This window comes from Musca autumnalis, unplaced genomic scaffold (genome assembly GCF_047663935.1).
Source record: "Musca autumnalis isolate F117 unplaced genomic scaffold, ASM4766393v1 scaffold_3, whole genome shotgun sequence".
NCBI classification, from domain to species: domain Eukaryota; kingdom Metazoa; phylum Arthropoda; class Insecta; order Diptera; family Muscidae; genus Musca; species Musca autumnalis.
Window position 1 is genome coordinate 239,431,246 of NW_027411866.1, and position 26,037 is coordinate 239,457,282.

General features: G+C 35.9%; 1 protein-coding gene across 1 annotated transcript in view; it reads right to left on the reverse strand.

The window, feature by feature from the left end:
• LOC141399201 (uncharacterized) overlaps nt 1-11,783 on the reverse strand; it is a 36,146-nt gene extending 24,363 nt beyond the window's left edge. The window contains exon 1 of the mRNA XM_073977465.1: nt 11,479-11,783. Within this exon, the coding sequence (XP_073833566.1) occupies nt 11,479-11,495 (17 nt within the window). The 5' untranslated portion in view covers nt 11,496-11,783. The remainder of the gene's footprint in view (nt 1-11,478) is intronic.
• Between the last annotated feature and the right edge of the window lie 14,254 nt (nt 11,784-26,037).

The window sequence follows — 26,037 nt, forward strand, 5'->3', positions numbered from 1 at the left end:
AATGTACTATTGTTTCTAGGTTAACAAGAATTCGGTTTCTAAATAATGTACTGAAGGTTTTTACATCCTGAGAAAAAAAGGCCTAAAATAAAATGTCTCAAGAATTAACTGTTACATAGGGTAACATCCTCCGAATAATGGTATTCTATATTTTTATATCACAAATTCCAATATTGGGTTGGAAAATGTGGATAAAATTTTCAAAATACCCATACCGTTCTAAAAAAACATGGACTGAAATTTAAAATGTAGGCAGCTGCTGAAGTGTATAGGTCTTTTTTTTGAAATTCAAACAAAACGTGTACGAGCAGTACTTTAAGGAAATTAAATATCAATTGAAATAGCTATTAGTACATCAAAATTTTCAGTGTTCTCCCTATTAAATGTTGTTTATTTGTATATTATTCCTTTTCCGCATACGAAGTAGCGGGTATTTTGCTAGTTGGGGTATAAAACCATTATTTCGATTAGGCACATTTTGCCCGTATGAAAGTTTATATACCCTCGTTCGCATAAATGCTGAGGGTATAAACACTTGCGTACAAAACATTAGGGACAAATTTTCTTATGGTCCCATACTTTGTTACCGCCCAATTGCATAGTTTTTGGATTTATTATACCCTCAGCATTTATGCTAACGAGGGTATATACACTTTTATACGGGCAAAATGTGCCTCATCGAAATAATGGTTTTAGAACCTAAGTATGTTTGGACGAAATGTATTTCAGACAATTTGGAGTTGATTTAGCCATGTCCGTCCGTCTGTCTGCCTGGCTGGATCGCACGATAACTCTCGAAAGGATCAACCGATTCGGTCCAAAATTAGGCTTTCGTAATATTTTGTCCAAACTTAGTTAAAGTTCGAAGATGGTTTATATCGGTCCACTCCTTCCGGTACCTCCCCCACAAAAGTTCGAAAGTGTTCGGAACATTTGTGCGCACGATAACTCTTGAAGGACGTAACCGATTTAGTCCATACTTTGCACATCGTGATATTTCTACCAAACTTAGATGAGGTTTCAATATGGACCCAATCGGTCCACGCCTTCGGGTACCTCCCACACAAAATTTCGCAAAAGTTCAGTTTAGGACCTGCTCTCGAATCGCTTTGATTTTTGTTGCAACAACTTTTATTCACTGCCCCCCATACGACGGTACAAGTTTCATCAGGGGCAAGCCCATACTTCCTGAGAAAATAGCCTAAAAGTTGCAAAGAGCCCCTATGACACCGAGTGTAGTGGTTGGAGAGCAAGATAACTCTCGAAAGGACCTGCAGATTCGGTCCAAAATTTGGCCTTCGTAATATTTTGTGAAAACTTAGTTTAAGTTCGAAGATAAGCCATATCGGTCAACTACTTCATGTACCTCCCCAAAAACATTCAAAAATGTTCGGAAAAATTGTGCGCACGATAACTCTGGATGGGAGTGACCGATTTGGTCCATACTTTACACATCCTAATATATGCCAGATATATTTTAGGTTCGAATATTGAATATATTTTTTTTGTTCACTCCTTCGGGTACCTCCCAAACATATTTTTTGGACAAATTCACTTTAAGACCTGCTCTCGAATCACTTTGATTTTTTTTTTTGAAGCATTTTGCATTCTCTGCCTCAATTACAACAGTAAAAGTTTTTTCAGGGGCAAGTCCATGCTTCTGAAGAAAACAGCCAGAAAGGAGTAAAAAAACCCCCTATGGCACCATATATAGTGGCTGTAGAGCTCGAACCGAATACTGCGTTCGTCCACACTTTGGATATAGTAATATTTCTTCGAATATTAAATGAAATTCGAAGGTAGTACTTATAGGTCCACTGCTTCCGGTACCTCGCCCACAAAAGTTCGAAAATATTCGCTAAAATGGTACGCGCGATTTCTCATAGACGTAGCAACCGATTTGGTCCAAATTTTCGATATCGAAATAATTTGTCTAAGCTTAGTTTATGTTTAAATTTGGGCCGTATCGGTCCAATCCTTGGGTACCACCCTTACAAATGTTCAACATTTTTGTGTAGTTAAGGGTCTGTTCGACGATCCTTTGGACATTTTTGCCGAAGGTTTCCCTAGTGGCCTGATATTATGCTTTTCGTAGGCTAGTATGGTACAAAAGCCCTATCTATCGATATCCCCCGCAAATTTTTGAGCTTTAATCCAAACCCTATTTCTGTCGGTTTATACGCCCATAATTTTTTTAGAAAAACAATTATTTCAATCCACACAGGCTGAGGGTATATCTCTGTCGACAAAGCCGACTGATACTTTTTTACTTGTTTTGTGCTCAAGTCCATATTTTGTACTAAAGTATGTATCCGATTTGGGCGAAACTTTGCAAATCGTAATATTTCTTCCAATGGTACATTATATTCGAAAAATATATACATGTGAAAAAATCTTTAGATAGTTCTTGTGGTCCAGATAATAACGTTACTTTTTTTCGTGAGTAAGTGCATAACACCCATCAAAATGGTCCCAAAGTTTTAAAAAATCCTATGATGACAGACTAACATTTTTGGTGGACACGATTATTATCAGTAAGTACAGTTTAAGGGCTGTTCAAGGATCTGTTTCAAAATTTCACTAAAGATTTGCCCCGATTATCTTTGATATAACGACCCAAAGCTGTAAAAAACCAACTGCACATCCGCCTTGCACACTGCTTTCGATTGTCTGGCCAGACAAAATGACATTTTCAACTTTAATAAAAACACAACTAAGCATTATTTCATGAGTACTTCAGTAATGAAAAACTACTTTCTGCTTTACGGGGACAAAGCAGTAAGTGTGGCAGCGCATGAGCCCATACAGACTTCTAAGATGTTTACGCATATACGACGTTTTCTGGCTCTCTAAGGCTCTCTAAGCTATTCTTCGTGCTCACAAGCAATGAACAAATCCAGACGAATTTTTTCATCAGAACATGGAAGAAAGAACCAAAGGAAATATTAATTACCCAGGAGGTTACAGGTTTATGTCAAAACCTCTCGCAACGGCTGCATGCTCGAGGTACCTCAGAGGGAAAATTTCATGCTTAGATAGTGTTTCAGAAACTCTAGAGGTTCAATGTACAAAATTTGAATTTTTTCAAATAAAATACACAATGAATTTCTAAAAATCATCATTTGACTACGTCGATGCAACCCTGTATGTTTAGCGAAAATTTAAATATAACTTATTGGCCAATTTGGGACATACTCGTTTGAATACCGCAGAAAAAAATGATACGAACATCTCCATATCCAAATAGAAAAATTCGAATTACAAATGAAATAATTCGAACTTCAAATGGAATTCTCAAATTACAATTTAAATAATTCGAAATTCAATTGGAATTCTCAAATTACAAGTGAAATGTTTCGAATTCTAAATGAAATAATCAAATTTCAATTAAAATTCCTCGAATTGCATGTGAAAATGGTGTAGTAGGTGCCTTTCTTTAAAGAAGTATTTTCCTTCGGATACTGTAATTCTGTAGGTTTTGCTTTACTTTTAAAATGTCAGTTGGCATAACAGTTAATTCTATATCGGCTTTAATAAAATTTATATAGTTCATGTACCATGCACCTTTCTCTTTATTGGGTGAGATTAATGAATAAATTAACAAACTATTTAAAAGATCAATAACCATTAACGGCTATACTTATCTCTTCCCCCAACCCCTTCCTGCACCCTGAAGGGCAATAGACACTTAATAAATTGACATAATACACTTGTTTCATGTTTCTTGTTTTTGTTGTTGTTTTCTTATAAAGCTAGACATTTATCGATCACTGGAATTATTATTTAATGCTTTGCAATGTTTTATATACTCACATACAAACATATGTGATATGCAAAGCAACAACAACAACAAGAAAACAAGAAACCTCTCATGCATAATATGTCAATTTTGATTGCAAATTACAAATCCATAACTTAAGAAAAAAACGGCAGCACCAGCAACAACAACAACAACCAACACCATAGGCAAAAAACTCTAAGTTATCTTTCAAGGTCGTTTGGATCAACTTTAAAAAGAAGTTAAGAGAAAAAAAAAGTGAGTGACACAAAGACACACACAGATACTTAAATGGCTATAAGAGCTCAGTCAGAAGATAAAGGCATGCGTGTACTAAATGGTCAATTGGTGGTTTTGTTGCTTTTTTTAACTTAATGACAGTTCATTGTAACTACTGGAGATATGCTAAGACAACAAAGTTGTTGTTGTTGTGGTGTTTTTGGACCCCTAGCTGGGCTTACGGGTCTGGTGGCATGTGCCAAGAGTAGATGCATTCGTATATACAAAACATTTATACAGCATCAGCTGCTGGTGTTCCACAATATTTTTGGTGTTTTTTGGTTGTTTTTGTTTCTTGTAATAACTTGCTATTGGATTCTGGGTATATGTGTGTGTGTTTTTGGCTCTTTGTGACACATAAAAAAACCACTATCAAGGATTTCTTTTTTTCTGTGTTTCTTTGAAAACCGCTTTAAAAGATTATTGATCGTTGTGGCCCAAGAATGGTAATTTTTTGGAAATAAAAAACAAACTCCAACAAAAATAAATAATAACAAATTATGAATATGAATTTAAACCAAATAAATAACCTGATATGCATTTGGTACATATTTCCATAGAAGTCACAACTTGATCACATGTTTTTGATGTATTGGCTGCTGCTGATAGCTTGAATTGATTTCGGGAGGTTATATTTTTGTTTTTTTTTTTTGACACAATAAATGGTTTCATGGCAAATTTAATTAGACTATTTAGAAATTGTAGCTAAATTGATAAAAAAAATAATAATAACATTAATTCAAGGTATAGGTATGAAATGTTTATTAATAGGTATCTAATAATAATATAATTAATAACTTGGAAGTTATTATAGGGATTTTTTGCCATATGTGAATATCTTCAATGACATAGTGACCTTGCGAGAAGTTACACCTACAATAATTGTTCAACTATCATCCCAGAAAGGACAAGGGATACTTCTCTCATATCAATGAGTGCACCCCGATTCATATTAGTTCAATGGAATGGGACCTATTGTTTATAACAGAGTCCGAATGGCGTATCTTAAGACTCTTTCACATAGCTGAAATACTCAGGAAATGTCGCCAACATTACACTGAGGCGTATTTTTCTACCGCTGAAAATTTGAATTTGCCTGGTTTGCGAATCAGTGGCACTACGGTGGCAGTTAGAAACTACGAATACCAAAATTAATTACCTTAGGCCCACTGTACTAACTATGACCGTTTGAAAGCAAATGGTTGAAAATAAATGAATGAAAATTTTTAATTTGGCTGCCTTCCTGTGCATGTCCCTGGCTGTTAGTCTTAAAGGGAGAATAGGAGAAGATTGATTTTATAGCAAGAAGTATTGATGGCCGTTGTTATAAAGTCTCTTTTGACGTCTTTAATAGAAGAAAGAAGCATTTGATTAGAACAAACCCCTTTTAGTATTGATGGCAATATTATTAATTAAATTTGAGCCATTAAAGCCTTTTTCAATTTTTGTTTTATTATTCCTATATTTTCTTTAATTGTTTTCTTTTTATTCTTTTAAATTCTATTATTCCGTCTTTCCATAAAAGTCCATAACTTCATCAATGATGTAATATTTAACCTTTAACTGTAAAAAACAATAAACAAAACAAAATGAATGCAAAAACACGTTTGTCTTTTAAAGACAAATTTCCTCAATAAAATAAGAAAAAAACAGCACAATAAATTAAAAAAAAAAGTTTACTCTAGTCTATCAAAACAAAAACAAGTTACATTCAACGTAAGACAACTCAAAACTGCAGAAAAAAAGAAAAAACACAACAACAACTTGCAAACAATGGAAACTTCTAGTATGGGAAAATGACCCTTGTCCTTTAAAATTGTTAATAGCATTCTTGTTGGATGATGCATTTAAATGAAAAAAAAACACACACACAATTAAAATAAAATAAACAAAGATGAGTATGCAATTTTATTAAGAAAGACAAGAATCAAATATTCTTTGTCAGTTAAGTCCTTTGTTTCAAATTCGAATACTAATTGCTTAAGTGAAAATCCTAAGCTTTTTCTCAACAACAGTGATGGAGAAATATTTGGCACATGTAAGTTTCTCTGTAGTACGAATTGTTCTTATTTTCAAAAAAAAAACCACTAAGGAAAGGATCAAAGTCGGGCGGGACCGACTATATCATACCCTACACTACTGTGAATATGTAAAATATATATATGGGAGCTAAATCCTAATCAGAACAGATTTCAATATAATTTTTCACATTTTTTTGTAGACCGTCACATAGTCCAAATTTCATCAAAATTGGTCATATATACATATACACTTATTTCTAGACTAAATACCGTCGCACATTCCAAATTTAATTGAAATCGGACATATATAGCGGGTTTCGTGCACCAAATGCCTTAAATCGGGCGAAAATATATATGGGGGCTATGTCCAAATCTGAACCGATTTCTATGTAATTTGGCACACTTATTTCTAGACTAAATTCTGTCGCATATTCCAAATTTCATAGAAATCGGACATATATAGCGTGTTTGGTGCACCAAATGCCTAAAATCGGTCGAAAATATATATGGGAGCTATATCCAAATCTGAACCGATTTCGATATAATTTGGCAAACTTATTTCTAGGCCAAATCCCGGCAAACATTCCAAGTTTTATTGAAATCGGACATATATTGCGTGTTTCGTTCACCAAATGCCTTAAATCGGGCGAAGATATATATGGGGGCTATATCCAAATCTGAACCGATTTTTACCAAAATAAATAGCGTTCGTCCTTTGGCCAAAAAAATTATCTTCCCCAATTTTCATGCGAATCGGACGATAAATGCTACCTGTACTTTGTTTACAAAAATACATGGACAGACGGACATGCGTAAATCGACTCAGGAAGTGATTCTCTGTATATCCCTAAAGGGAACTATGGGTCTAACTCGTTTCCTTTTGCATGTTACAAACTAATGCACAAAGACATAACTCCCCCTACCATAAGGTGGTGTAGGGTATAAAAAAATTGGGACATATCTTGTGTACTATCCATTTTAGTTTGTGGCCGTTGGTTTATTCCACGTTTAGGCTAAATATTTCATAAAGTGCAGACATGACCCGAAAAATATTACCATAGTTATAGTCAACCGAAATGGTTTAAATTGCACTTTTGCGAAACATTTTTAAATTTTTGAAAGGGAGGTACCCGAAGATGTAGACAGATATAGATAGTCCTGATCTATATTTGGATGAAATATTAGCCAAATTCCATACTCCGTTCGAGAGTTATCATGCACTCACCATTTGTGGGCGATGTAACCGAATTTGATCTACAATTGAACAAAGTATTACAAGATTCAAAGTTGAGACTAATCGAATGATCCATAAGAAAGTTATCGTGAACACCATCTAAAGCGCCCGATAGAAAGACGGACGGACAGGTCTAAATCGACTGAAAATTGTCTGAAAGGGAGTTGGTATTAAGATATGTATGTAGGGTCTTAAACCATTATTTTTTATCGTATTAACATATATGATTTTCCAACAGGGAAAATTGTTTTAGTCCTCACAAATGTTAAGACCAAAGCCATTTCTGACAACTTGGAGTCAGTCTATCTGTTCGAGAATCGTTTTGGAATCGGTACGCTGCAATAACAACAGATAGCCACAGCATATTCCACTCAACTAGCCCAGTTGCTTAATGAGAGCACCCCTTGTCCCGATAACATAACAACACAATGGCAAAACATTGCCCACTCCATGCAAACAGCCGCAAAATCAGTACTTGGTTACCAGAGACCTCCACCAAGGAACCATGGAATGACTAGGAGTGTCGTGCTGCTACCGAAGAGAAAAATGCGACATATAGGGTTACTTTACAATCAGTAGCAACGCGTAGCGCATGAGAGAGGCATCGGGAGAAAAGGAGAAAGAGAAAGATGGAAAAGCGGAAGTGTGAACAAATCGAGATGAACAGGAGACAGAATCAAGTTCGAAAATTCTACCAAAGAGTGAAACATCAAACTGATGGCTTTGGAACTGGCACATCCTCCTGTAGAGACTAACAAAGTTATCTGGTAACTGATACAGATAGTGTGCTAAGGATATGGAAAAAACATTTTTTCCAAACTGTTGGTATCCAGTAGTAGCGAAGTCGATGAAGATACCACAGATCCAATACCAGAAGATGGTATTGAATGTATACCACCAGGCGAAGATGAGCTAAAGACAGCGATAAAACGGCTGAAGAATAATAAGACAGCAGGAGCTGATGGCCTACCAGCCGAGCTGTTTAAAACTGGAGGCGACACGCTGATAAGCTGTATACATCAGCCAGTTAGCACCATCTGGCAGGAAGAACGAGTACCCGACGACTGGAACCAGAGTATCCTGTGCCCCGTCCACAAGAAGGGAGATAAGACTGTATGCTCTAACTATAGGGGCATAAGTCTACTCCCTATTGCCTACAAGATCGTGTCAGGGATATTGTGCGAACGACTAAAGCCTATGGTCAACGAGATAATTGGACCATACCAATGCGGCTTTAGACCTGGAAAGTCCTCCATTGACCAGATATTTACACTGCGGCAAATCCTAGAGAAGACCGATAGATCGATTATAAAGCAGCCTTCGACAGCCCGCTATGTTCAAAGGTATTCCAAGCAATGTCTGAATTTGGTATGCCCGCAAAGCTCATTCGGCTTTGTAAAATAACTCTAACTGACACAAGATCTTCAGTTAAAATAGGAAAGACCCTCTTCGAAGAGTTTTGTACCAAAAGAGGTTTCAGGCATGGAGACATCCTTTCGTGTGATCTTTTCAAGTGGCACAATCTACACCAATAGTCACATGTTACTTGCTTATGCTGATGATATAGACATCATGGGACGATCAGTTAAAAAAGTAACTGATACCTTTATGAAGGTCGAAGGAGAATCTGCTAAAGTGGGTCATGCGGTAAACGGCGAAAAGACCAAGTTGATGGTGTCGACGCGCAATGCGTCCATTGAGATCGGAACAACTGTTAAAGTTGGCCCCTATAATTTTGAGGTAGTAAAAGACTTCGTACACCTCGGCACCGTCGTAAACAAAACAAACGGCATCAGTTGTGAAATAAAAAGAAGAATTATATTGGCCAACAGATGCTGCTTTGGCTTAAGTAAGCACTTTAAAAACAAAGTCACAACTCGTCAAACAAAAATAACGCTTTACAAAACACTGATACTACCCGTGCTGATATATGGTTTCGAAGTCTGGGTACTTGCGCCAGCATATAAGGCAGTGCTTGCTGTGTTTGAGAGAAAAATTCTTCGAAAGATCTATGGACCAATCTGCGTTGACGGTGAATATCAACGTCGTATTAACCACGAGCTGTATCTGCTATACAACGACATCAGTATAGATAAACGCATCGAGTTCCAACGATTGCGTTGGCTATATCATGCCATATCATAAGAATGAACGATGATGAACTCGCTAAAGGCGTATATGCCGAAAAGGCGTATAAATTCGAGCCACATGGCGGTGCACGCAGAATTGGCAGGCCAAAGAATAGATGGCGCAAACAAGTTGATGATGAGAAGACAAGGCGCGGTATTCCAGAAAGCGAAGCACTAAACAGAGAGAATTGGAGGTATTTTCTTAGTTCGGTCTATAAAACAAATGTTCTGTAATGGGCCAGCTAAGTAAGTAAGTAATATAATTATACCCTCAGCATTTATGCTAACGAGGATATATACACTTTCATAGGGGCAAAATGTGCCTCATCGAAATAATGGTTTTAGACCCCAAGCATGTTTGGACGAAATGTGTTTCAGACTATTCGGACTTGATTTAGCCATGTCCGTCTGTCTGTCTGTCTGGCTGGAGCGGACGATAACTCTCGAACGGATCAACCAAGTCTGTCCAAAATTTGGCTTTCGTAATATTTTGTCCAAACTTAGTTTAAGTTCTAAGATGGGTTATATCGGTCCACTCCTTCCCGTACCTCCCCCACAAAAGTTCGAAAATGTTCGGAATATTTGTGTTCCAATATGGACTCAATCGGCCCACTCCTTCGGGTACCTCCCACACAAAATTTCGGAAAAGTTCAGTTTAGGACCTGCTCTCGAATCGCATTGATTTTTGTTGTAGCAACTTGTATTCATTACGACTGTATAAGTTTCATCAGGGGCAAGTCTATACTTCCTGAGAAAATAGCCCTAAGACACCGTGTGTTGTGGTTGGAGCGCAAGATAACTCTCGAACGGATCTGCCGATTCGGTCCACAATTTGGTCTTTGTAACATTTTGTGCAAACTTAGTTTAAGTTAGAAGATAAGTCATATCGGCCCACTACTTCAGGTACCTCCCCCACAAAAGTTCAAAAATGTTCAGAAAAATTGTGCGCACGATAACTCTTGAAGGGAGTGATCGATGTAATCCATACTTTGCACATCGTAATATATCTATCTACCAGATATAGATCAGGTTCGAATATGAACTATATTTGGCCACTCCTTTGGGTACCTCCCACACGAAATTTTGGATAAATTCACTTTAAGACCTGCTCTCGAATCACTTTGATTTTTGTTGAAGCAATTTGCATTCGCTCCCTCCATTACGACGGTAAAAGTTTTTTCAGGGGCAAGTCCATATTTCTTGGGAAGACAGCCCGAAAGCTGTAAAAAACCCCTATGTCATCGTATGTAGTGGCTGGAGAGCTCGAACCGAATACTGCGTTCGTCCACACTTTGGATATTGTAGTATTTCTTCGAATATAAGATGAAATTTGAAGGTGGTGCTTATAGGTCCACTCCTTCCTAAAATGGTACGCGCAATTTCTCATAGACGTAGCAACCGATTCGGTCCTAACTTTGGATCTTTAAATATTGTCGAAACTTAGTTTATGTTCAAATATGGACCCTATCTGTCCAATCATTGTGGTGCCACCTACACAAATGTTCAAAAGTTTTGTGTGGTTAAGGGTCTGTTCATGGATCCTTTGGACATTTTTACAGAAGGTTTTCCTAGTGGCCCTGTTTACAGCGATATTATGTTTTTCGTAGGCTAGTTTGATAAAAAATCCCTATCTATCGATATTCCCGCAAATATTTTGACTTTAATCCTATCCATACTTTTGTCGGTTCATACGCCCAAAATTTTGAAAACCCCCTAAATCCACAAGTTTTTTTTTGGGGAAAAATTTTTTCAATCCACACAGGCTGAGGCTAATCTCTGTCGTCAAAGCCGACTGATACTTTTTTACTTGTTGTTACTGTGATATATTTTAGAGTGCAACATATTTTTTTCCTACAACATATTTCAAAATTCCTCTCCAAAAAGGAACTTATTTCCTCTCACAAAACAAAAGACTTAAGACACAAACATTGCACATTAGTTCCTTATATCCATTCGGATTCTCAGTTTCGACTTAAAACTAAATTTTCTCTAAAATAATACTTTTTACAATTTTTAATATTTTTTTTAGACACTCACATGCCAAAGAATTTCATTTTGATTTGAAGTTATTTATATTTTCCTTGTTATTTAAAAAATTAATTAAAAATATCAGCCTTTTTTTGTAAGGTTTTTTTATTTCTTTTGTTTTTTGGTACGACACTTGGAATCACTTATTGGGAATTTCTTTTTTATATATATTTTTGTATATATAAAAATTATATTTTTTTGTTACTCTATTCCCAATCACTTAATGTTAACGCTTGGACCTTAAAGCTTAAAGCGTGTTAGCTTAGCACAACTTCTTAATAACGACTAATGGTTGATGGTTTGACTAGAGACTCAAGAAAACAATTTGTATGTTTTATGTCTTGAAAACATATTTCGTTTTTTTGTACGTTGTGCGGCGGCGAGTTACTTGGCTGCTCTCGGTTGAGGTTTGCTGCTGCGAAGGCAACGATGACTTCTGGCAAAGCAACTATTTGCCGCCTAAATGCTGCCAGCAGTAGCTGTTGACTGCTGACGTCTGTCTGTAGCGCCGAGTTATTGCACTGACAGCAACGCCTCAGGCAGGCATTAACACCGTCATCATCATCATCACCCTGCTGCTGACTACGTTGCAAGGGGGGATAAAGGCAAAGATTTAAATTAAAAAAATAAAATAAAAATAGCAACAACTGCAACTAAAAATTACTGTCAGAGCATTTAAAATTGCTTACATTTCATTTCATTTGTTTGAATAGAAGCAATCCAACCAACCAACCAACGACGATGACGACGGCGACAAATGGACAGACATTTAGACAGCCAAAAAGCACACCCTAAAAGACTGGTTTGTTTCTGTTGCTTTTTTGTACTTCGATTTACAATTTGCTTTGGGGAAACACCAGTATTTGTTGAATACCAAGTAACCACCAAAAACAAAAAACAAAAAAGTTAACAATAATTTCTTGTAAAACAGCAAATCACCAGCACCGATCTACCAACCGCCACCATCAGCATCAACATCACCAGCATTGCAATTTTTTTCTTAGTTCCTAGCCACGACATTTTTTTTTGTTGGTGTTGTTATTGCTGTTGAATCTTTTGGCACAACAAACAAAAACAGTTTGACATTTTATAAATCTTCTTTGGACAAGTTAAGCGTGCATGGTGTCGTTAAGAAGAAGCAACGAATATTTCATTCAGGTTTCAATTCTTTGCTGTTCTATGGAAGTTTCGTTTATTCCAGAGACTAATTGGTAATTCTTTGAGATGTTAAGAATATTAATGGAATGAAACGTTGTTCTTAGAAAAAAATAAAAATTAAGAAACAATAAAAAATATAAAATTGTGGGATGTTTTATACACATGTTTTGAAAGAGGAAGAATGCGATTAAATTCCGAGGTAATTAGACAACTAAATCACATAGCAAACATCCAATTTGATATCAAAATATAGGTATGTGATTCTTATTTTAAACAGAATATTTTTAATCAGATTTTTAAATTTCCTAAACAAAAAACTTAAGACACATACATTACATTGAGTTTACGACTCCAACCTTTACTATAGGAATACATTTAAATTGTTAGTCATTGTGTCATTGACCTTTTTGCCATTTTTCTCAGATTCATTTAAAATAGATTACTAAATAGTGCAAACAACACAACTCGATTTTTATAACTAATTGAAATTCAAAAGCCCTTTTCGTTAAATCTTTGATAATTCATTCCAGTTGTTTCCTTACAAAATATGTAAATATTTATTTTGCCTTTGCATAAAATCTTAAAGCAAATATCTTCTAGAATACCGGCTTCAATGCTTGCTGAATACATGTTTTGAAATACCGCAATTCTTTTAGAACTTGTTTAAATTTCTTTAAATTGATCTTGATTTTAGTTGTCACGTTATATCATAATTTAACCTTTTCTTTAATGGGTTGTGTGTTGGAATTCTCAGAAATAGTGTGAGCCGTGCGTCTTTTCCATTTATGTGAATCCATTTATAGTGTAATGAACGCTTGCTGAAATTGTTTACAAGATTCAGTTTGAATAATCTTTATAAATAAAAACCAAATATCGTTCGTTGGTAATGGCATCAGTTGAGAACGGCTGGACCGATTTGGATAATTCTTTTTTTGAAATGTTCGCCAAAACCCAACTTAGGTTTTTGTGCAAAGAAAATTTTACTAATCTTTTCTACAAAAACTACTGAACTGATTTTCCTGAAATTTTCATGAAATATACAGGGATGGACCCCGATGAAAATAGGCTAAAAATTTAGTTTCGGAGGGGCTGGGTTCTTCCCCTATAACATTTTTTTTAGAAATGCTTTATTTAAAATAATTACGAATGTATCGGTGTGGGAATTAATTTGCGAGACAATTGTGGTTGACCACGCCCATTTTTTGAAATATGTTACATCTTCAAAACTACTGAACCGACTTTCCGGAAATATTCAGGAAATGACAGGGACGGCCCCCGGTGAAAATAGGATGCATATTTCCTTGAATTTCGAAGAGGGCGAGATACTTCCCTTTGCCTTATTTAAAAATGACGCCATATCTTTATGAATAAAAATCAAATGCGTCATAACCCAACTTAGGTTTTTATGGAAAGAAAATTTTACCGTGCATACTTTTTTCAATTTTCATTTCAATTTAAAGTCTTTCTGCAAAAACTACTGAACCGATTTTACTAAAATTGTCAGGGAATGTACAGGCATGACCCCCGACAAAATGTGTACAAATGTTATTGTATTCCAGAGGGTGCGGTGTACCTCCCCTATGCGATATTAAAAAACGCTATATTTGCAAAAAATACGCATGTATAGGTTTAAAAATTTACGGATTCATATTACTTCTTAGGGGCCTAAAGACCCGACCACGCCTGGTTCTTTAAATACTGCTGAACAGATTTCCATCAATTTTACTTTTAAACGCTATTTGTATAAGCCAAACTTATGATTATATCGGTTTCGGCATACATTTTGGGATGCAATGGGGTTGTGCGTACCCTAGGTGCATAATTGGAGTCAAACAAGTAAAAAAGTATCAGTCGGCTTTGCCGACAGAGATATACCCTCAGCCTATTTCAATTGGAACTTTCATCTACGGACAGATCGAATGTATTTAGGGTCTTTTCAGAATTTTGTGGCACTTTTTGGGCATTTGAACTTGCCGACAAAAACGTGGATTAGGATTAAAGGGAATGAACCGACATAGTGCATTACGGAAGCGGATCTTATTTTGAGAGCCATATCTTTCCGATAGATTTCAGTAGTCATTTCAGTGGGTTATCGTACACCTGTTGGAGCAGTATGCCAGGAAGCATGGACTTGTCCACGGAAAACATAATATCTGTGGTTTTCCTACATAACGACATAAGTCGATTTATGTAAATTTTGAGTTATTAGCACCACGTAGTTGTACTTTCTGAGAGCTTTCCATATCACTACTCCGTATTTGAAAAAAATGTACCGTTTCTGATATATTTTTTGGCAAAACTACGTATGTGGGCCTTTTTACAAAATAATTGCCATAATAAACGTATTATATCGACATTTGCTGCAGTATATCGCAAACATATTCATAAAAAAGAACACAAGGTGACTTAGGTCGTTTTGTATGTAATAATAATTAAAATATTTGTAGATTCTCTTTCAAGAGAAAACCATGTAAAACTGAATGTGCTCTTTTGCATGCTCTTTGATCTTATTTTTCCGTTTTTTTATGTCGTTTACTCTCAAACATAAGTCCCGTTACGTAGATTTAATGAAAATCGAGATGCAAGCCTCACAGCAAGAAAGGCTGTTCATTCATTTACCTGTTAAAGTAAAAATCACATATAACACCGTTATGAATTACAACCCAGAGTAGAAAAATCATGAAGAAATTTCTATTTCGCCTGAAAAAAGGAAAGATTTGATGAATTTACTGCCACTTATCCTCCATGTATTCCATGATTTCTATAAAAGTCTTAAAGTATCACCAAACGCTAAAAGCGTGCTATATGTTGATAATTAATAACTTATAATAACGTTCCATTTCTAAAATATAAGGAATTTTTTGGTTTTATTTTAGCTTTTTTCCTGTCGCTTTGAAATAAAATTTTTTAATTAAAATTTTTATCAAATGTGTTATATTTGTAATGGGTAATAATTTGTAAAAAAATGTTCACAGAAAAACAACACAATTGTACATGTGTTATCAATTTTCCTCCGCTCTTTTTCATAGAATACAACATAAGTATAAATATGTCATTCTGTGAAAAAATGAGATGCACACGCAAAGATATGTTTTTAAAAAAAATTAATAAAAAGTACATTTATAAAAAAAAAATTAATTTTTTTTTATTCATAACGATTGTTTTTGGCATGCTCTATCCGTATGTAAGAAAAAACCAAAACAAAATCATCGGCATGTAGAAAATATTACAAAAAATTTTTGTTTTCGCTCTCCTGAAAATTTTGATTTTTAGACTTATGTCGTTATGTAGGAAAACCACAGATATGGCTGTACATCATCGGTATAAATTTCCAAAGGATCTCCGAACAGACCCTAAACTGCACTTGGACACTAATGTTGAACTTTTGTGGGGGAGGTATCCTAAGGAGAAGACCGATATGGGCCATTTTAGAAGTTAAACTAAGTTTGGACCAGGGCTTCGGAGTCGAGCCATTTTTGGTCAGACTCCGACTCCAGTCCAATTTTTTTCTCGACTCCGACTCCAACTCCAACTCCGGAGTCGACTCCGAAAATAGATAAAATAAAATTCACAACCTTAATTACAGTCATCTCAGTTTGAATTTTCAAGATATGTATATTACATTGGGAGGATACCAAAACATAGACCTATATTGTTCGTTTTTTCTCGCTGACAATATGGAATACAATGTAACAAGTACTTCAGCATACTTCACACTTCAGAACATGTAGCAAAACCCTTCAAAGCATCTGCAAACTGACGGTATCGTTACAAGGTGTCTCTACATAAACACCGACATACGAGTATATTTACAATTTTCCGAATTTGACTTATGTACCCAATGAGACTCGAAATACCAAATTACAATAATTACTGACCGGTAACACTCTTTGTAATTTGTTGATTAACGATATTTTAACACCGCAACGTGATAGAAAACCAAAATAGCGTATTGCCCCTTAACATACACTTTCGTGGTTAGGGTTACTTGAAACCTTTATGTCAAAAGGGATCATTTTCTTCAAACCGTTAAGAATTTTGATTTACACTTGTAGGCCTTTGCCTACATAACTCTTCATCTTCAAGGACAATATCTTGGATTCTTGTCCGTCCATAGTTATTTTTTACGTATTGCACCACGTAATGTAACAAAAGAAAACCTTCGAAATACATAAAATCGGGCCGTGCCGTTATACTAAAATCGGAAATAAATCGTAAACCTATACCGGCAATTTTACATCTTTATAGTTTATAAAGTTCCCGACGAATATTTCGGTGTGTTTCAAACGGAATGACCAGTTAGTATCTTATGGGAAAGTGTCTTTTGTCTACCACCTCAAAAAGAATACAAGTAAAACTAACGTTTAATACGGCTAAGCCCGACTGACCATCGGAAATGATTAAATAGTTCTAGAAATTTATATATCCACCATCCTATAGAGGTAATGCTCATAATTTAACATCAATTTGTTAAATATTTTTCATTCCTCAGCATATATATATTGACAAATTTATCCCAGATGCATGACTTAATCGAAAAATCATTTGATCCCTTCTCATCGAAGAACAACAGGATAGCATAGGAATATCCCCTTTAAATAGAGAGAGAAAAGGTTAAGTAGGTTTACTTATGTGTGGTTATCTACACACTATTCTATTATAAAAAAGCAGACTTCTTTATAAAAGACGCATCGTTCTTCAAAAGACCGAATATGTCGTTTGAAAAATAGTAGGAACATCGTCTTTAAGAAGATTCTAACTTTTCTCATACAAATTCAGCAAGAAGTCTAGTAGGCCTTTCGTATGATTTCCCTTAAAGTACTACAAGGTCTTTCATAGTCCAACAGGTTCTTTCACAGCAGACATAAATGACTTCTAATAAAAAACAACAAGAGAAGACCCGTGAGTCTTCTATAAAATGACCTGTAAAACTTTTCTAAAAGATCTTTTCTAAGAATTATTCCAATCAATTGACCCAAAAATGTTTCCGATATGCATTTTGTATTCAAAATAGAGATTGAGTTCTTTTAAATTATGATCATTTAAATAATTTAAATTGATTTGACCAATTTTGATAAATGTGGAACAGATTGTTGTCCGGAGTCGGAGTCGAGCTTTTTTTCACGACTCCGGCTCCGACTCCGACTTCAGCAAAATTTGCTAGACTCCGACTCCAGACTCCAACTCCGACTCCGAAGCCCTGGTTTGGACAAAATATGACGAAGCAGGGTTTCAGAGTCAAGGTATGTATTTTTGGGTCGACTCCGACTCCAGACCAATTTTTTCACGACTCGGATTCCGGGTCGACTCCGAGTGTAAATTCCTGTACTGCTAAAAATGAATAAAATGTGCACAAATTTTAACTTTTTTCGTATATTTGGGCCCATATAGGCTAATCTATTGGTTTTTCCTAACATATTCTTTAGAAAGGACATCCGTTCGAATATAATACTTAACTTCAGAAGATAACTTAAGAAGTAAAATACATATCTATATTATTTCTACTGAATCTTACATTGGAAAACAGCAACAAAATATAAGCACGCGAATATTCTGGGAGGAACTTTTCTTCGTGAGAAAATATCTCATGTGCCAGACATTGAAAATATAACTTGAAAATTTTTTAACTTTTTGGAGAGAGGGGAGATGAAGGTGATCCCTTTCTTCCTGGCACAAGACTATGTGAAAATGAAGGGACAATACAAATCAGAAGGTCTACATGCAGTAAAAATTATAAGCAATTCATGACCAGGTTTTAAAATGGATATTAGCCAACAATTTAGAATTCATCGAGAGCCTAAAGGTAAAAAATAATAATAAATAAAAACACTTTTTCGTGATTTTTCCCTTCATCTGAAAGAGCATAACTAAATCTGCTTTATGAAATTTTTGTGGAAAAATATTAAGAAGTTTTGTGAAAATGGCCGTCTACAAAACCCTGTTTTTATTAAAGCGTTTTGTGGTGCCTACTCTAGCTCGAAAACTAATAACTCGATTGTCATATATTTGCTGTGGGCTTAACAAGGACATCAAAATCTAGTCATTCATCAATCGATTTTGTAAACAATATTAGATTTTACGGAAATGGTGGACAGAAAATGACAACATTTAAATTTTTGATTTTAATAAAATTTCGTTTTTGGTCATAAAAAGGACAAAAAATATTTGAAAGTTAAGGGGTTATGGCAACTTATTGAGCACGAAAAATTACATTTTCTGATAGATCACACGATCAGCTACTTTTGGATTGATTTTTTTTTTTTTTTTGTTGAAAAATATTGCACAGTGTCCTGACAAATGGCCGCCTACGAGACACTGTTTTTAGTAAAGTAGTTTGCGGTACCCACTGTAGACTCATATTTTTTTGTGGGATCATTAAGAACCAATAAAGCGAAACGGAATTAAAAACTATCCACTTTCGAAAAAAATGTGAACTGTCAAAATCAACATATAGATTTTAACTGAAAAATTGATAGTTTTTACGGCTTTTTTAAAAAGTCTCTCGCTTAAGTCCAAACTTTTAATATGTATTATAATCCCACAAAAACATATGAAGATCGGATCATCCACTTTCGAGAAACAGTGGGCTCTACTTTCCAAAATGTAATTTTGAGAAAACCGCGTTTCAAACTTCGATGATACATACAAATCAGAATGAATTGTCTCTTTTTAACGCTCATATCTCAGCTAATTTTTGCCCGATCGACTCGAAATCTTTGAAACATATTCTATTCTACCTGTTCTTTAAAATAATCTAATAAAAATGTTCGATTTTGTAAAATTTGTAAGTGACCATAACCCCTTCAAATCGATCGATTTTGATGTCCTTACCAATATTTTCGGAGGAACATTTCTGTAGATTTTTTCATGAAGAAAATCTGATCTTGTGTTTATTTTTCAGTTCAAGAACAAGAAGGACATGGAAGGAACTAAGCTAAAAGCACAAAATATTCTACAAAGATTATTCAATCCATTTATCTGAAAATATTTCATCTCAAAATGATGAATCAGTATCGCCAAACAAAGATTAAAGCTTCTTACTCAAGCATTATTGGGGGTCAATAACAAATCTTTACGTCATTAGGCGCTTTCATTCCCAACATCAATTTTCTACCCCCAGACGTTGACTTCCATTTTATGTCAGTAAGATTTCCCATGGCGACCACATAGGAGTCCAACAGTCCAACAAAAGACAAGATGAGAAGATCAGTTGATTTTTGTGAGAAGACCAGTAGATCTTCTGATAGAAGACGTGTAGGGCTTATATAAAAGATGTTAAACGTCCAATAATAATTCCGAAATCGAACATTACTTTTGCTTGCAACAAAAATATAGGATCAACTGGATCAAAAATATGCTGGACATGCAATTTGTAATTAAAATAGAGATGAAAAGGCTAGACTTCAAAGGACAGTAAATATCATTATGAATCGTTCTCTAAATTTGTATAATATACCGTTTGCTTACATATATGTTTTTAGCTATCTTTTAAAATAAATAATGATTTAAACAAATTGTGTCACGAATTTAATGTTATATTTTTATATTGTAGAAAAAATTAGCCGGAGTCGGAGTCGAGTTATTTTTTTTTTTTTTTTTTTTTTTTTTTGACTCAGACTCCGACTCCAGCAAAATTGTTCGACTCCGACTCCGAAACCCTGTGACGAAGGCCAAATTTTGGACCAAATCGGTCTATCAGTTCGAGGGTTATTGTACTCTCCAAATACTACTTATGGTGCCATAGGGATTTTTTACAACTTTCGGAATGTTTCTCCAAGAAGTATGGACTTGACACTGAAAAAACTTTTACCGTTGTAATTGAGACAGCGATTGCAAGTTGCTTCAACAGAAATCAAAGTTAGTCAAGAGCAGGTCTTAAAGTGAATTTATCCGAGGAGGAGGTACTTTAAGGAGTGGACAAATATGGCTTATCTTCGAATTTAAACTATGTTTGGACAGAATATTACGAAGGCCAAATTTTGGACCGAATCGACAGATTCGTTCGAGAGTTATCTTGCGCTCCAACCACTACACAATGTGTCATAGGGGCTTTTTGCATCTTTCAGGCTATTTTCTCAGGAAGTATGGACTTGCCCCGGATGAAGCTTGTACCGTCGTATGGGCGGCAGTGAATACAAGTTGTTACAACAAAAATCAAAGCGATTGAACTGATTGAAACTGAACTTTTCCGAAGTTTTGTGTGGGAGGTACCCGAAGGAGTGGACCGATTGAGTTCATATTGAAACCTCATCTAAGTCTGGTAGAAATTTCACGATGTGCAAAGTATGGACCATCAAGAGTTATCGTGCGGACAAATTTTCCGAACATTTTCGACCTTTTGTGGGGTAGGTACCGGAAAGAGTGGATCGATATTAACCATCTTCGAACTTAAACTAAGTTTGGTCAAAATATTACGAAAGCCAAATTTTGGACCTAATCGGTTGATCCGTTCGAGAGTTATCGTGCGCTCCAGCCAGCCAGACAGACAGACGGACATGGCTAAATCAACTCCGAATTGTCTGAAACACATTTCGCCCAAACATACTTGGGGTCTAAAACCATTATTTCGATGAGGCACATTTTGCCCGTACGAAAGTGTATATATCCTCGTTAGCATAAATGCTGAGGGTATAATTACTTCCCAATGCTATTGAGAAATTCGCATGAAATATTCGAAATTCTCCTTTTTTGGAGGTGCCTTTATAAGTGGTATATCCTTAAATCATCGCTGATAAGTTTTTTTTACAATAATTGATAATGTTCCAGCAAAAAAGCATGCTAAAAAGCAAGCTCACTATCTAGGCAGAAGTTAAATATTGATCCCAAGGTGACACCATTGGATCGTATGTATTTACTTGAGACGAATGAGATAATAATGAGGAGGGGTATTAGTATTAGTGTTCAAAACTTGTATTTTTATTGAAACATTATACGAACTGAATCGTGTTAAAAATTCTATCAAGCGTTCATTACACTATAAATGGATTCTTGTAAAGGGGGGAAAAGCACGGCTCACACTATTTCTGAGAATACTTTAAACGAAAGGTTTAAATTATGACATAACGTGACAACTTAAATCCAGATCAATTTAAATAAATTTAAACAAGTTATTAAAGAATTGCGGTATTTCAAAAACAAACAAAAAATATTCTTCATGAATTTAAAGTGGTATTCAAAAAGATATTTGCTATAAAATTTTATGCAAATAAAAAAGAACTATTTTTATTTTTGTAAGGAAACAAGTGGAGAGGATCGGTCAGAAATTTAAAACACAAAACCAACAAAAAACCGAAAGTGCAAATAAACAAGTAAAAAAGTATCAGTCGGCTTTGCCGACAGAGATATACCCTCAGCCTGTGTATATTGGAACAATTTTTTTCCCAAAAAACGTATGTATTTAGGTACCTGAAGGAGTGGACCGATTGAATCCATATTGAAACCTTACCTAAGTCTAGTACACATTTCACGATGGGCAAAGTATGGATCAAATCGGTTACTCCCTTCAAGAGTTATCGTGCGCACAAATTTTCCGAACATTTTCTAACTTTTGTGGGGGTGGTACCGGAAGGAGTGGACCGTTATAGCCCATCTTCGAACTTAAACTAACTTTGGGCAAAATATTACGAAAGCCAAAATTTTAACCGAATCGGTTCATCCGTTCGAGAGTTATCGTGAGCTCCAGCCAGCCAGACAGCCAGACAGACGGACGGACATTGCTCAATCGACTCCAAATTGTCTGAAACACATTTCGTCCAAACATACTTGGGGTCTAATACCATTATTTCGATGAGGCACATTTTGCCCGTATGAAAGTGTATATACCCTCGTTAGCATAAATGCTGAGGGTATAAAAACATAACATTTTTATTTAATTAAAAATGCTAATAAAAGTAAATATATGTATATTTGGATGCTGGCTTCTAACTATACCCTACACCACACAGTGTCTTTGTGCATTTGTATGTAACATACAAAGAGAAACGAAATAGACCCACAGTTCCTTTTGGGGATATACATGTAATCACTTTCTGAGTCAATTTATGCATGTCAGTCCGTCTGTCCATGTATTTTTGTTCGCAACGTACAGGTCGCATTTTTTGTCCGATTCAGCTGAAAATTTCCAATTTCGATGAAATTTGGAATGTGTGACTGAATTCAGTCTAGAAATAAATGTGCCAAACTATATCGAAATCGGTTCAGATTTAGATATAGCAGCCATATATATTTTCGGCCGATTTCGCGTATTTGCTGCTCCAAACACGCTATATAAGTCCGATTTCAATGATATTTGGAATGTGTGACTGAATTCAGTCTGGAAATAAATCTGCCAAATTATATCAAAATCGGTTAAGATCTGGATATAGCTCCGATTTATATTTTACATATTCTCAGTGGTGTAGGGTATCATATAGTCGGCCCCGACCGGCGTTGATCTTTTTCTTACTGATTTTTAATTAAAACTATTTATGACACTAAAAAATATTTTACATGTTAATGTACAACTGTTTCTACTTTTAAACATTTTGTTACAATTTTTATTGATTTTTTATTTACCTCTTATGTTAATAGTAATTTATTAAAAAACTATTTTTCGTCCGCTTTGAACAAAAAACCACGACCAACTACCACGTGTTTTCTGAGTTTTGTCGTTCTTCTGCTTGAATAATACACACTTTTTGTTGTGTGAAAATGAATTTGCTATTGTTTGTGTTTAATTTCAAGCACTTTCTTTTGCAATTACAGTTTTTGCAACACTTTAAGTTTGAAATTAAGCAGTTTGTGTTTAATTTTACGCATATTCTGTTGAAACTAATGTATTTGCAATAATTTGTGTTTGAAATTACGCATTTCCATAAATTGCGCTATAATTTGTCCATTTTTACGCACCTCCTAAAAAATCAACAAAAAATTACAGTGATCATTGCACTTTTCAACAAGTAATTTAGAGTATAGTGGCTGGACAGCACGATAACTTTCGAACTGATCAACCTATTTGGTCCAAAATTTGGCCTTCGTCATATTTTGTCCAAACTTTGTTTCAGTTCGAAAATGGGCAATACCGGTCAACAACTCCCGGTACTTGTAAATAATATTTAAAAAATGCCACTGAAAAGATATGCACGATATCTCTTGAACGGGGCAACCAATAGGGTCCACACTTTGGATCTCTTAATATTTTGTCCAAATTTAGTTTAACTTCTAAAATGACCTATATCGGTCCACTCCTTAGGGTATCTCTCCCACAACAGTTCAACATTTGTGTTTAGGTGCAGTTTAGGGTCAGTTCAAAGATCCTTTGGAAATGTATACCGATGCTATTCGCTATGATCCAGTTTACAGAGATATCATGTTTTCCGTCAACAAGTCCATGCTTGCTGGCATACTGGTCCAAATGTTATACGATGACCCACTGAAATGACTTACTTACTCAGATGGCTTCTGTATTAAACAGAACGTCTTGTTCCATAAGCCGAACTAAGAATAGTTTTCCAAACGCACCGATCTTTTACTTTACTTCTCCAATTTTGGATGCCATGTTCTGTGATATCTTCTTCAACTTGGTCCTTCCATCGGAGTTTTGGCCTTCCCTTGGGGCGTATACCATCGAGTGACTCGTATTCAAATGCCTTTTTTGCGGGGGCATCTTTATCCATCATGCTGACATGGCCAAGCCAACGCAATCGTTGTAGTTTGATACGTTTTACTATATCGATGTCGGTCGGCTGGTATAGCTCGTGGTTCATACGACGTCGGTATTCACCGTCAACGCATATTAATCCATAAATCTTTCGAAGAATTTTTCTCTCAAACACACCAAGTTCTGCCTCATCTGCTTTCGTAGTATCAGTGTCTGGTAGAGTGTAATTTTTGTTTGACGAGAGGTGGTTTTACTTTTAAACTGTTTAGTTTTGTTTATGGCGGTGCCGAGATAAATAAAGTCATTTACTACCTCAAAATTGTAGTTCTGAACATCAACAGTTGGTCCGAGTCTACTGGACGTCTTCCGTGTTGATACCATAAACTTTGTCTTATCGCCGTTGACTGCCAGACCCACTTTGGCAGACTCTTTTTCACTTTTCGCAAAGGTGGCTGTTACGGATCGAGTTGATCGACCTATTATATCAATATCGTCTGCGTAGGCCAGTAACATTATATCCTTATTGTATATAGTGCTATTTTTATCTCTATCGGTATATACATTCGATTCTCGTATGACCTTTTCCAATAGAATGTTAAATAGGTCACACGATAGGCTGTCACCTTGCCTGAAACCTCGTTTCATTTCAAAAGGTTCCGAGAGGTTCTTTCCTACTTTAACAGCTGATCTTGTATTAGCCAATGTCATCCTGCATAACCGTATAAGTTTTGCAGGGATACCAAACTCAGACATGGCTTGAAACACCTTTGATCTAATTGGACTGTCGAAACGGCCTTATAGTCGAGGAACAGGTGGTATGTGTCGATCTGTCTTTCGTGGGTCTTCTCCAGTATTTGGCGCAGTGTGAAGATTTGGTCAATTGCCGATTTACCAGGTCTTAAATCGCATTGGTATGACCCGATTATGTTATTGTTCATGGGTTTTAAACGCTCACACAGTACACTCGACAGCACTTCGTATGCGATTGGGATCAGACGTATGCCTCTGTAGTTTTTACACACCGTCTTGTCTCCTTTCTTGTGAACGGGACATATGAGGCTGAGGTTCCAATCGTTGGGTATGCTCTCTTCGTGCCAAATTTCGGCAATTAACTGATTCATACTCCTTATCAGCATTTTGCCACCGGTCTTGAACAGTCCTGCTGATTTATTGTTGTTCAGCCGAATAATTGTTGTCATGACCTCGCTTTGTTTAGGTGGAAGACATTCAACGTCGTCGTTTGCGATTGGTTCTGGTGTATCTTCATCACCGCTTATTTTCGATGCTAAGAGCTTCATGAAATGCTCCTTCCAGATCCTCAGTACACTATCTGTATCAGTTACCAGATTCCCTTCATGCTCTTTGCAGGAGAATGTGCCTGCACCATACCCTTCAGTCTGGTGTTTTACACTCTGGTAAAATTTGCGCACTTCATTCTGACTCCTGAACATCTCGAGTTTCTCACGCTCACGTTTTTCTTGCTCTTTCTTTTTTCTTCTGAAAATACGCTTCTCTTTCGCTCTTTGTGTTGCTACTGAATGCAGGGTTGCTCTGTATGTCGCGTCCTTTTCTTCAGTAGCCTTACGGCACTCCTAATCGTACCATAGATTTTTAGGTGGTGGTTTTTGCTACCCAAGCACAGATTTTGCGGCAGTTTGAAGTGAGTGGGCTATTCTTTGCCACCGCGCTTCCACATTATCGGGACAAGCAGTTCCGTCTTCCAGCATGTGAGTCAGTTGAGCGGAATAGGCTTGTGCTATCTGTTGTGTTTG